The sequence below is a fragment of the Neodiprion lecontei genome, chromosome 4 (assembly GCF_021901455.1).
Source record: "Neodiprion lecontei isolate iyNeoLeco1 chromosome 4, iyNeoLeco1.1, whole genome shotgun sequence".
In the NCBI taxonomy this organism is placed as follows: domain Eukaryota; kingdom Metazoa; phylum Arthropoda; class Insecta; order Hymenoptera; family Diprionidae; genus Neodiprion; species Neodiprion lecontei.
This window is the reverse complement of record NC_060263.1, coordinates 25,381,083-25,394,928: the sequence shown is the minus strand read 5'-3', so window position 1 is coordinate 25,394,928 and position 13,846 is coordinate 25,381,083. Positions and strand designations below refer to the sequence as shown.

At 38.6% G+C, this 13,846-nt stretch overlaps 1 protein-coding gene and 1 long non-coding RNA gene across 8 annotated transcripts in view; one reads left to right on the top strand and one right to left on the bottom strand.

The window, feature by feature from the left end:
* Window positions 1–66: 66 nt before the first annotated feature.
* Window positions 67–13,846, bottom strand: part of LOC107220889 (ras-related protein Rab-32) — a 34,325-nt gene continuing 20,545 nt past the window's right edge. For 2 of the 7 annotated variants that reach the window (XM_015659662.2, XM_046736721.1), the window contains 3 exons: window positions 5,372–5,600; window positions 2,767–3,092; window positions 67–1,770 (listed from right to left, as the gene is read on the bottom strand). In XM_015659662.2, the coding sequence (XP_015515148.1) occupies window positions 1,657–1,770; window positions 2,767–3,092; window positions 5,372–5,600 (669 nt within the window). In that variant the 3' untranslated portion in view covers window positions 67–1,656. The other 5 variants (XM_046736717.1, XM_046736718.1, XM_046736720.1 and 2 more) reach the window with 5 other exon arrangements.
* Window positions 6,194–7,331, top strand: LOC124293885. Its single transcript, XR_006903759.1, has 3 exons — window positions 6,194–6,514; window positions 6,757–6,859; window positions 7,010–7,331. It is a non-coding gene; the product is annotated as an uncharacterized LOC124293885 (long non-coding RNA).

The following is a 13,846-nucleotide window of genomic DNA, read 5'->3' as shown; positions in this document are numbered from 1 at the left end:
AGAACATTAAGAGATGTCGCAGGGGAAGGCGTTGTGTAGGAAGTAAGGGTAGAAAGAGTCGATAAATAACAAATGAATATAATTTAATAATATCTCGGTCAAAAACATACATAAGAAAGTAAATGGAGAATGGAGTACAAGTAAACCGTTATAATCGAGTTACAGATACTGTTGGAACATTTGTGTCTTTGTTTGCATATTCCTGAAGCTACGTATTAATTATACAGTCGGTTGTGTATAAAAGTGCAAACTTGCCAAAGTCTATGTCAATGAGAAATTTTCTCCTTCTACAACGCCTGATTTTATCATCGTTGCTATTTTTAGTTATGATTATTCTTTTTCAACCGGATTCTGTATACTTTATTATATACATGCATTTGTATTTCTATGTACAATTATTAATACAATAATTTACTTTCAACGAGCAAAGAATTTTTTGGCACTTTAATATTGGAAGGCGTGTACAATTATCATTGTACATCGAAATTGGCCGATATTCAAAACGTAACTTATCTCGAAGCGAACGCTATCGAACTAATCATAACTATAATTTCTTATTTGACTTATTGAATACATATAGTTAGCCAATCAAGATTTTGGATTGAGTTTTACACGCACGTTTCGAGACAGTATTTCGTTACGAATACAAGCCTATACATGTAGGCTTTCTTACAGACTATGGAATAGCTTCGAATTGAAAAATCGGTGAAATTGAATTTTAATAAATTTTATTTGAATTCATCCGAGCTAAAATGGATAGAATGTTAAAAATTTACTTCAAGGTTTCGTTTCTTCTTTTGCTTGCAAAGACCCGTGTAATGATGGTGAATTATTTTTCATAGAGATCGAACGTGTGGTTGGTATTCTTTTTTTCGGATTAACGTATTTGAAGCGAAACAGGTCTTGAAAGTTATCAGAGGCGATACATCAATGTATAATACGTACTTATGCAACTTTGCGTGTGTTTACGTGTTACGTACAACGGCGTTTGAATTTTATTCAAATGAAATGGCACTTTTCTTTAGTACAGCTTATCAATACCCATGATTATACTTTATTCGATAAAAATGTTCGGTACGTACTTACGGGTAACTTACGCGAGAAAGGAACTTACTCAAAGAGAATTATCGAATATAATCGCTATACATAAAATACAATATGTGATTAAAAATTCTACCGAACTTTAAGGCATTTCGTAATTTTATTTCATTTAATTTCTTTTAATTCTCAACGCTTATTCAATAGTAATTAAGTAATTTAATAAATTACTCGGATGATCGTGATGTAAATATGCGTGCAATAAAAACGATACTCACGTGCGGGAAAGTAACAAATTTACACACTGAGAGGAATGTTTACGCCAAGTTATCACTATATTGCGAGTCCGTGTATTAGGAGGTGTGCAGATGTGGGAGGAATAAATGCGTCACGACACTTCGTGAGACGGTCTGCGACTGGATGGATTAATGAATGAATGGGCGACTTTGCGGTAGAGTTTTGGTTCGCGTAGCCCTGAAACCTAAGTCTTCGAGTGGCTTGAAGTCCGCAGGGTGAACCTTGTCGTAAAAACAGCGGGCGTGCTTAATTTCTTTCAATTGGTCAAAGTAAGTGCAGGACTGTCCTGGCGGCGTAGTGCCTTAGACGTGAAAAATGATGTCAGCAGGAGCAGGACTTCTTTGTGTTGGTCGGTGACTGATTCAGAGCGAATCTTTCGCCGTCTGATTGCTCTTGCGCACCGTTTCCCTTTATGATTTGATCGTTCTGAAGAATCTGTCAACAACAAATGAAATTCAATCACAATATTCAATAGCTGGTGAATTACGCGGCAACGACAAGTTTTTGTATAATACTCGATATCCGGTAGAAGTGCAGAAGTCTATCATTCAAATTTATTTATATTTCGTTAATTCTTGCAAACGGATTAGCTTTCGACGAGTTAAAGATAAAACGAGCTGCATTTCCACAGCTGAAGATTTGAAAACACAAAAAAGTAATTTCTGCTTGGGAATATAATCGCAGTAAATAGTCAGTGTTGTAACTATTCGTCGGTACAAGTGAGCGACTTAAATTTTTTTAATCATTCCTACTCAAGGTCCCTTAAAAGAAAGTTTAAGATCCAAAGTTCTTATAGACTGTCTATGAATAATTTTTAATTGTTATTTGCATCTTTAGTACCGAGTTGATTGTACTGTTTTTGAAGAAATATTAAACTTGGTAGTGGATATATTTTACAGAATTGGGTCATCGCCCATAAATTTCGTAACGACGTACTTCCGTCGAACGATAGTTCAGCAGTATTTTTCAGCAGCAGGATCAAATGCAATATCTATTTTATGCGTTCATCACTTGCTGAGAGAAATCAAAGAAATTCCAGTCTCTGATATTTCAAAAAGGAAGTCTACACTTGATTGCGTCAAGTGTTTTGAGGGCAATGTCGAGAAGTACGATCAATTGAAATTCGACAAATTCCAAAAGAGCATCCAGCTGATGCTACAAGTTATCGTCTATGCTAGAATTATTTCATCCAATATAATAACAGTTCACAAATGAAAAGAGACTTTCAGATCGAAAGTTCAAGTAGCAGTTAGGCACGCTCTCCGATTTGTAATTCTTACCATGGTTCAATTTCAGAAGACTTTACGCAACTGTAAATTTCTGTAAGAGAACCGCGTTTTGTAAAATTGCCCCCGAAGCACTCCAACTGTTGGGAACCTAACTAATCGAACTGTTCATTTTGAAGAAGCTTGCAAAGACTGTATGCACTACCTTGTTGACGAGAAACCTCGCCGCCTCCTCAATGTTAATGTTTTCCTTCGCCGAGGTCTCAAACCAGCCAGAAAAGTTTTTATCTTTACAATACTCGTCCATTTTATTCGGAGAATTGACGAGGCCTTCCTTTTGCTGGTCACATTTATTGGCCAAAAGAACACATGGAATGGCTGACCCATCGGGGAGCTGGACCTTTGAATCCAGGTCCTGTTTCCACTTGACTACCGCGTCGAGGGTGGCGCTTCTCGTTACGTCGAAAACTATGAAAGCACCTACCGCCTCTTTGTAGTAGACCCTCGTCATATTTCCAAATCTCTCCTGACCTGGAAAATTCGAATTCATTTTGATCCCAGTAAAATATGAGAACGTCATTCTACCGAGGCGATTAGGTTGCGGTGGTCAGGGTATACGCGACTATCAATCTTTCCTGATTCCTCAAATTATAACGTACATCACTTTAACCCTTTCACTCGAGCCATTCTCCTTTTTTTGGCATGGAAGTGCGATTCTACCTTTCCTGTGCATTTTAACTTGGAATTAAACAACCTCTCATTTTATTTACAAATTTGTAAAAGATTTTCAACCGCAGTATTTACGACGCTGAATAATAATATTATGTAAGAATTTATTGAAAAAAAAAACCCTTAAAATGGGGTGAAAACGGGGTGAATTAACAGCATTGCTTTAGACAGTGATCTTGAATGAGATTTATATGAATATTTATCTTGACACAGTACGATTTTAAACCATGAATTGGTGCAAGCCCCAAGACTATCTATATGCACCCATAAGAAGGGTGAAAACTACCCCTATGCATTGAATTGTGGAAATCTAATGGCCATCTAATTAAAATACGTTTTTATTTGAATTTGTTTATTCATAATATTTACGAACAATTATGGATTCACAAAAATCCTAATTATTACAAAGTTTAAGTATTTTTTACCTGAAAATATAAAAAAAATCAATATTTTACATGAAATATAAAAGAAATGACGAAAAAAAAAATAAAATAAATAAACGGTGCTCACTACATTAGCTTCTGTGACTGAAAGGGTTAGACCACATTTATTCGCTCACGATGTTATCGAGATGAAATATAGAGCGTGAAATAACTTCTGTACAGAGAAACATATCCACGTGATGCAACAACACTGGAAATGTCTGATTCTTGCTCACCTAGGCAGACGTGAAAACGACACGTGCTCATATTTGCAGACTGATTGACTGGAGCTATCAATAGACATAAGGCTATTTATGCAATGAATATACAGTAGAACACCCAGTCGGTGTTTCTGTTACCAGAAGTGGGCCGAAGTGGGCATGATCTTGACACTTTTTTTTTCGTCAGTGTGTTACCTTCAATGATCTCTAATAGGTGATGTGAATTTTCTCGCGGATTATTTGTGTAGTAAAGAAAGAAGGATAGTACTTGAAAAGTGTAAGAAGATCGTTAACGACTTATCCAACAGTTGCGATGACGAGGTGTTGGAATGTCCCGGTATAAAATTTTAGGCCAGAGTAAATTATGCGTCGGTCTGCTACACTGCAATGCAAATTCTAAAGAGGATTTCAAACGTCGATGCATGTGTGTCCGATAACGATATGTGAATCTCACAAACAGAGAACTACTCATAAATATATAGCGAGACTGGACAATCCGATAAGTGCGGACGGTGAGATTCTTCGTATAGGCATTACGTGTGCATAAACAATACACGCTGAGAAAAATTTCATTGGTTATAGTAATTAGAAGAATTCAGTAAAACCGGTATCGTTAAAAAACCTGTTTGAATGTTGTTGGAATAACGAAAAACGAGGTACACCGAACCATTTTGCGCTATTGTCGATCATGTTTTGGTAATTGCAACGCAAAATCAGTTTGTTCGGTTTACTCTACTTTCTTAGTTAAACAAGGCTTTAACGTCAATTTATTCTTGCACAAGCATTAAATTTTCGCAACAGTTACGAGAAAATATAGTAACAGTGATCGTAATGAGAAAGAATAGCAACGGATACTAGACTTTCTGGTAACAGCTAGAAAACTAATTTTCATTTTCTACCTAGAACTACATTTTTCGATTTTGGTAAAAAATGAAAATAGTTAAGGACTGAGCGGTAACCGGAACTAAAAATTTCTCTCAACGTATATACTTATACGGGAAATTCCGTGCTGTTTCACCTAGTGCCGGAGATCGTTCCAAACTTTGTTGTAACTTCGTTATATGGTTATACTCTCAAATAAAACCACCCTTTTTTCTCGTTTCTTGATATCACTTACCGTTTCAAAGTTAAATGCCAGAAAACTTTTAAGTTTGAGGCAACTTTTAAAACTTTGCAGAAAATCATATTTTCATTGACTCGGAAGTCATGAATTAGGTACTTACGACCTAAGCTTGTACATTTTCCGAGTTACGAATAATTCTAGGCCAAATTGCAACAACATCTGACTCTAGGTGAAACCGCATGGAATTCTTCACGCGTAACACGCGTTGATTGGCCGATAAAGATTCAGCAATTAATTATTTCAACCATGAAAAAAATATGTATAATAGCATCCTATTATTCCTCTTTTATCGGGATCGTTGTGAACTTGACTAACCTGCGATGTCCCAGAGCTGTAGCCTTATTATTGTATGCTGGTCCCAGTTGAGAACCTTTAGGGCAAAGTCCACCCCTATGGTGGCTCTGTAGTGCTGAGAAAAGAATTGATGAACGTATCTTTTTATAATTGAGGTCTTGCCTGCGCCCAGTTCACCTATCACGAGTATTTTGTACAGGTGTTCCCGCTTTTCACCAACACCCGCGGTCGGTCCACTGTTCTGAGATGTCTGCAACAAAAGGAAATAACCAAATATTTTTAACTCCGGTTAGGCGAGTCATAATTTCCTTCAGGTTGAAAACGAAGTCGAGCATTAAACGACGCGAAGAGAAATACCGCTGATGTTTTTCAGCTATAACTTTATAAATATAAACGTCGTACTGATATTTTGCGGGTTACGCTATCCACCGACTGACTGAACCGTTCGAGCGATACGCGGCAATTGCTTTCTGACACGGCACTTTTTTTTTTAAATGATTTTACAGCTAAAAGACTGAAATAGAACACCGCGTTACCTTCCATCTGAAAAAATCCAAAGCAGCCAAATTTCGCCAAAAAGTAAGTTCCATCTGAGAGTTTGTGGTATGAAAGTTACCAAGGAACAAGACACTCCGGTTCTACCGTGGACAACCGGCCACCCAACTGAATATGAATCCAAACGTGGCAACGAGTGCATCGTCAGATAACGAATATTAATAACCCCGTTTCACTGTTGGCTGTCTGGTTTTTATATTGGTTTTGCGCCGGTCGAATGGAGTGGGTAATAACAAGCGCCAATGCAGTTCGGGCTGACAACGAGCGATACAACGAAGCCGACGGAATTACTGGTGTTTGCTTGAAACAGAATTTCGGAAAATTTGCATCCGGACTTACCCGTCCTGATTCGGTACTTACAGAAATTGTTTCACCGCTTGTTCAAATGTTTTTACCTACCCTTTTACATAAAAATCTGCAGGATAAACTTTAACCGTGAGAACGACTAATTCTCAATGACAAGTTCAAATGAAGACAATTAACACCAATTGTCGGACTAATCCACCTTTCAAGCAATCATCCCAAAATACCGTGCGTTCTCTGCGAAAATCGGTAGTCGCCGGCAGCCACGCAACTGGCGAACACATTTTTGCCCCGCAATAGCCGACGGTGAGTACATTGCAAAGAGGTAAATCAAATCAGAGTCAGGTATACCGGGTATGCACTGCCGATAATTCGGTCTTTTATTCTATACTGCCTTAAATTTATGAGGCTTAGACCCCTTGGGGTTTAGCTTTGAGGAGACTGTTAATTGTTAAAGAAAGTTGATTATCCTGTCACAACTACCTGTGGTTGCCATTTGCAAAATCGTTACTTTTTGTCAAGTGACAACGAACGGTATTAATTTCTAGTGCGAAGGGTAGACACGATTTTGTACAGTCGGGTATAACGAAGCGGTAGGGGAACGGCGGAATGAAACACCTTGAAAAAGTGTCACGGAGTGTACGAGTACAGGTACGTCTTATCTTTCAGCGTTTGGATACGCCGTCAGAACGAATTTGTGCCGTGACACTCATCCGTGTCTTATAGTCTTATATTCGCTGAACGAAGTAGGTATCTAAGCAACTTGTGATGCTGTAATGAAATTTGTATCGATTATTGCAGAACCACATCGGAACACTTGAAGGATTAAATTTCATGGAATGGATAAGTCTTATCGTGTTATCCGAGAATTGTCGTTCATCGTGTTATTCGATCATCCATAATGCTGTATGTGCCGTGTTGACCTTGAGATCGGTAATTACCTGTCAGCAACTGGTTGAGTCAACGCGTAGATAGATTAAAATAATATTAGTGTGAAATACTACGTCTGTAATGATTTAACGTCGTTGTTCAAAGTTTCAAGTACGACTGTATATTTTATAAGTCAGATACTAGTGCATATCATCTGAAACACTGTTCGATGAATGTTGACGGGTTCTGTCACAACAAACGTAATCAAAAGCGAGTTAATAAATATTATGAAGAGCATATCTAACAATTTCCAAATTTGTTTTTTTTTTTTTTTTGCATCTCATTTGTCTTTACAAGTATTTAAAGGTTTTAGATTGCGGTTTTTTTCAATAACACTTCAATGTCAGATGGTTATTTCTATTTACTCGAAAGTATGCGGATTTCAATATGAAAAGGTCTCGAATCTCTCTAAGACGTGTTTGAATTTCAATAGAATTTTGTTCAAGTTTGCGATAGTGAAAACCTTATGGACATAAAAAAAATCACGAACGTACGATCCGTTTGTCTACAGCTCGTTTTCCTTTTAGATATCTATTTAATTTTTTTGATCAATATCATTTGAAATCATTTCGTAATTTTCGAAATATTCAAATAAAGTTCAGCATTGGTAATCATCAGAGTAATCGTTGGTAGTTATGAGAAATCGTTCAAGATTCACAGGAATATTTCAACAATCTTAAAAGATCATAACATGAAATATTAAAAATTACAAGATTAGTATTGCTGCCGTTTGCTGAAAGCTCTAGAATAATTGTTATGACCATTGTTTGACGTGTTAACGAATCGAGGGTAGGTGTAGATTGGTACAGAATGAGGACGAGTATTGTGTCGAATGAAATAATTTCTGCTGATGGGTCAACCGATGGTCGTTCACCCTGGTCTGATGTGTAAACATCACGACCATTGAGGGTTCGTGCGTCCGATAAGATTAAAATCCCCCGTCTACGTATAATCTTCAGGATATGCGGTTCAACGTGAAGATTAAAAAAAGTAAGTATCGAGCGTAAATTGAAGTAAAAGAATCGATGTAACGAAAAAGTATTGAAATCGGGATCAGGAAAATTGAACCGAAGTCGATTAATAATCTCTTTTTGACGAGAAAAAAAAAATTCAATGCGGCACAAGTGCCCAGAAAGAAGTTTAGTTATTTGCGAGTTCAAAAGCTTTGTATTATTGCTCTATTTTGTAATATTAAAACTCATCTATAGAAGAGATGTGTGTGTGTGTGAATGATTTTTGTACGATGTTTTTTCGAAGCGTCTCAGAAAAAAAATCATTACACGTGATTTATAGAGAATTAATTTATAACGAGCACAATTACCCGGAATTCATTGAAACTGGACGAACGGATACGTTTTTGGTAAAACGATACAATAATGTAATTGGTCCGAAGTTTGAAATTCGTGTATTTGATAAATCTTTCATTCGGGAGAGTCGTCGTTTTCAATTCAGCTTGATTGACTTTAGTTGCAATTTATAAACCTTCGTTTCACTACTTTTTGTTTTAATTGTAATCATCTGTATTCCATTAAATACGTTAATTTAATTTATTGAAAAAACAAAAACACAGTGTATATGGTACTTTTCATAACCGTTGGTAAAATATTGCAAAGGAGTGCAGGTATCGCTGAAGATACGTCGATTCCAGTTCAGTTTAAACGAATGTGAGAAATTGTCAGTTTCCTTCGATTAACAATCGATTTGACCGAAGCAAAATATCTCGCGAAGCGTGAACGTCGGTTTAACACCTGATGGCGCAATTGTCGTAAGGATTTCACGTCCTGCACCTTCTATATTTCAGGCAATCGTATCGGACAAGGTATATTTTTCAGTCGCTTCACTCCATGGACGCATAACGAGCGAACGAGGGAGCGAGTGTGTGAACGATAGTAGGGAAGTCTGTCACCCTTACCGAGCAGGGTGAAACTTGAAACCCGTGAATGCGTCTCGACAGCCGTCGACCACAGCTCAGACCACAGAGAGTTACTATCGATCTGTGTCACGAAAGCATGTAGCCGAGTGACTGCGTATATAAATGGTGTGCGTATAGTATGTCAGTGAATACGTCCATATGTGGGATAATCATTGCGCATGAAAAATTTCCTTGACGTTGGGATAACAGTCAGTTTTCATTATAAATTACGCAAGCTTGAGACGTGGAAGGATATCTCATTCCAGCTCACAATTGTACCGGTGAACAGCTGCGTACGTTTAGTGAGATTATCAGAAAACTAAACACCCGAATGCGCGTGCGCCAAATCACGTGATTCGATTGGTAGATTCAACTAATTTGAGCGAAATTTTCAGTCCGCTTGACAGGTTGACCAACCGATTGTACGCTGCAGCCAGACGTTAACAGCTGTCCAAATTTGCACGCGTTTCGAAGTTATGTTGCCTTGAGAATTTGAGATTAGCAAAAATTTGATGGGTCTGGATTCGAGTGAAAACAATCTCGAAACGATTGCGCGTATAGATAGGTCCCAATTAGAAAAAAGTTGGCCAGCCTGTCTAAGCAGACGACAGTCGAGGCGCATGCACACTTGGGTGTTCAGTTTCCTGCAACTGTCACGGTATACGCCATTCCGTGTTCCACGCAAAGGTCCTTTACCCGAAGCCCCGCTGGAGCAGTTGGGTTTCGTTAACCCTCGGGAATCACGCAAACCGACACGCCACATTATAGAGACTTTTCTACAAGAAGGTATAACCTTTCTCTGGAGTCTTGGGAAGTCTAAGGACAGCCTTCCAGCATCACGCGCAAGCTTGCGGTGCTCGAAATAAGTAGTGAGGTAAGTGCACCAGTTATTGACACGTTTAGACGCAATCATTGACCCTTTTATTTTCCAAAATTATAAATGGACGGCACGAACTGTGAATTTCATGATGACTACAACAAATTGCTAGAGAGTTAGACACTACAAATTTATTTTTTGGTAATTTCAGAAGCATGGATCGAACAGATACAAGCAGAAAAGGTCGATAATTGGGACAGAGTCAATAACTGGTACACTTACCTGAATGAATAATCGTAGAATAGAGAAAGAAGATAAAAGATTCTCACAAAAAAAATTGGTTGGTTTTGGTTACAGCCCTGGAAGGTTATTGTCATACGTTGGACTTTTTCAATCAAAAAGTCGTCTCCTCTGTTACTCAAACACTAGCCAATGTACCAAAATAATAAGTAAACTAGTATTGATTTTTTTTTAATGGTACATTTGCGCCATGTATTTGTAGGTTGATTGGTGCGCGTTAATAGAGAAATGACTTAAATGTTACAGCTAAAATGTTTTTCATTTAGCTACTATTATCTGTGGTCGAAGTCTCGATTCCATCAACATATATATCAACGATAAATTCAAAACCATTGAATATTGATGCAGGAAAATGTACGAAGTGAACTTCCAGAAATTTGCAACAACGAAAAACAAAATTCTAATATCTGTATTAATATTCACACGTATGATTGCTGATTATAATATTTGCTCTATTAATGCTTATAGGTAAGCTTATAGAACAAAAATTCCAGGATTAAAATCGCGCTTTACTGGGACATAAAAAATGTTTTTTGTATTTTAAGGGATATCGAAGTTGATCATCAATTGACTGTAACGTTGGTCCATGAACTGTTTCGACGAAATTGGGGGTCTAATTTTGAACTTGGTTGTGTAGAGCCATCAGAAAATCATTTTACACGCTTATGAAAGCCTGGATCAAAAGTCGATTGTCACGCACTCGAGAGAGTCTCTGTGTGTAAAAATTTCCACATAAACTTTCCCAATGGAACATGGTCTGTGCGCTCTAATCAACCGCCAACACTATCGAATCATACAACCCAATACAGAAACGAGATTAAAAGCAACGAAAACGAAAATCCTAAGAGAACTTAACAGTCGGAGTAGAAATAATTGAGTAAAAGTAATCCTGGTTATCTCACCGCGCTTTCTTGACTAGTCGATCGAGATTTATCCATTATGTCCGCAATCGTCGGCGCGTTGCTCATCGTCCTGAGACTCGCGCGTCCCGTGACTTGTTGATCGAAGTTCTCCGCGCGATCCTCTTCGATTCCTTGGAGATATCCCAGGCCGGTTTCCTCGTCGAATGTTCCTTCGAAGGTTGAAAAGGTGTCGAACTTTTGCACGCTTATGTGCCGCGCTGGGCCCCGGATATTCCCAGTGCAAGTCTGAGCCTTCGAATCGATCTGACTTCTCGCCGGAATTACCGTGTCCGCAGATGATTCTTCGGAAGTGTCGAACCTTCGGCGTCGAAAAACTGCTCGCTTCTCATCGAGGAGCGACAACTTGCGGCGAAGCTCAAGCGGTGGAGTTTTCGCGGGATGTATCGCCGATTCGGAGTCTGATTTTAGGGACAGCTTCGGTCTCCGGATCTCAGGATTCCCGTACTCTGGACCATCGGACCATTTCGATATTGCGTAGGGGAGTGTTGAAACCACGCGATGGGTTTTCTCGGGTGAGTCGCTCGTTTGTGTCACTTTTTCAGCGCTCTGCGTTTCTGCTACGAATTTTTTATGATAAGCCAGTGAAGAACTCGGAACCCGAGATGCGCAATGTTATCAATATTCATACGCTGAGAGAATCAAGTTTGCAGAATGAAAAAAAGTGTAGCAAAATTTGTATTCCTTAACCGGTTATTTGTCCATTCGACTTGAATGCAATCGAAACCATGCACTTGTTGTTGGGTTGTAAAGTTTTACGATGTAAAACTAGGTACAAGGTTGTTAAAACGAGTGCCTGGAATTGCAAAAGCTCAGAATTGAAAGGTGAATATTCTGTGACGCAGCTTGTCATGTAATGCTGCTGAATCAAAGTCCTTTCTGCTGTACGTAAATTGTGCGATTCAATTTTTATAAAAATTCAGGTAACGGTTGATCACCCGGAGAAACTAATAGAAGCTACATTGAAGCTTGAACTTTCGAACGATTTTCTAATTAAAATAGATTTCGATCTTACACATGAATTTTAAAAACTTCATGCTCCATTTTTCAAACATCATTCCATTCTTTCACCGGAAAAATAACAAGGCAATATAACCAAAGCAGATATTATTTTGCAAAGAAATGCATTCCGAACCGAAAATCTCGATCTCTTCCAAGTGCTTTTCAAATAACCTCACAAATCCCGTGACGCTGTGTTCCAAATTTGAAAAAAGAAGCAATGCATCTTAGAAATCGTTGAGACGATCAAGGAACTGTTTACACATCTGCTCTAGAACGAAGATTCAATTCTGGCATTGAAAATAGGTATAATTCTTACCGGAAGAAGGTGAACAATAACAGCGAATTAAGTCGGCTTAACGATATCATGTGCTTGCAGATTGAAGTCGGCCTTGCGCAGACGCGTGTAATATGAAAAAGCGACAACTTTTGGCTCACCGTAAATTTTCGTCAATACTTCTCGATTCGGTATGCTTCTAATGGTCAGAGACGGTGACCTGCGCTGCACAACCGTGACGGTGCTTACAGGTTTCTCCAGGCTATCGAGCCTCGTCGATCGCGTCGGCTTCTTCGATCTCTGCTCTCCCTCCTCTCGGAGGTGTCCCTCGGCGACAAGCCTTTCCTTTTCGATATTTTCCTTTTCCAAGTCTCCGGCCCCCTTCCGTAGGGTGACGCCCAGCTTGCAAGGGCTGTCCGATTGGCTCTGAGACTCTTGGGACGATTGGCTCTGCGAACGGCTTCTGTCCCCACCTTCCGGTGTACGTCTCGTTTCCTGTTCCGATCCCGATAATTTGAACTTGTTCAAACTGAGCTTACGGACGAGTGAATTAGACTTCTTCTCTTTCTTCAATTTTTCCACTTTCTTTCGCACGCCCCCTACACGGAGTTATGCAGGAGATGAAATATGTTTGATTCGACTAATTCTTACATTCCTCGTCATTGCCTAGCTTGGTAATACCTGAGCCATGAGATGTTCGACAGTCTGCACGACTCGATGACTACGAATTTTGTCAATTAATTGTTTCAAGTCTAGATGTTTTTAATCTACTATTTCTGTCGAAATACGAAAGTTTTTTTTTCCATATCAACAATAAACTGTCGAGAACGCTTACTTGTTGGCTGTGGCCGAAGACTGTGAATGAAATTATTAGAAAATTTACTCTGTCAGTTTGGTTTTCGTCGAGTCAAAAATTGTTGCCTAGGTAGACATTGATTCGGTGCACCAATTCTATATAATTTTAGATGAAAAAAAAATCTTATTGCAATAACGGAATTAGACCCGATGAAAACGACGAACTCAATCAAAGCGTTACTGGGTCGTAAAAGACTGCTCTTTAAAATTTTAACCCAACCGATTTAAACCAGCTGTAACAACTGAGAATATCGTATGTCTATAAAAATGTCTTGTGAATATTTCAACAATATCAGAACATTCTTCTCAGCAAAAAGCTCTGCACACGAATCCTAGCCGTTAACGAATTCAGGTTCTCTTTTTTTAACGCCACTTTCAATTGGCGTTCTTAAATACCTGAGTCTATAACTGACGATACTTGATACAAGATATGCGATCGCAAACCAGTCAATCAAATTTACTGTTCATTGAACTAATGTTAATACAGTCAACTGTTCAGTCCTGTTCCATGAGAGAGTCGAAGAAGCAATGTCGTAAATCAATCGAACTCTACAGGTATTACCAAGCGATTAACCATCCGACTCACAGTCCATTCAATTCCCATGAATTTTTCGAAGTGAATCAGACG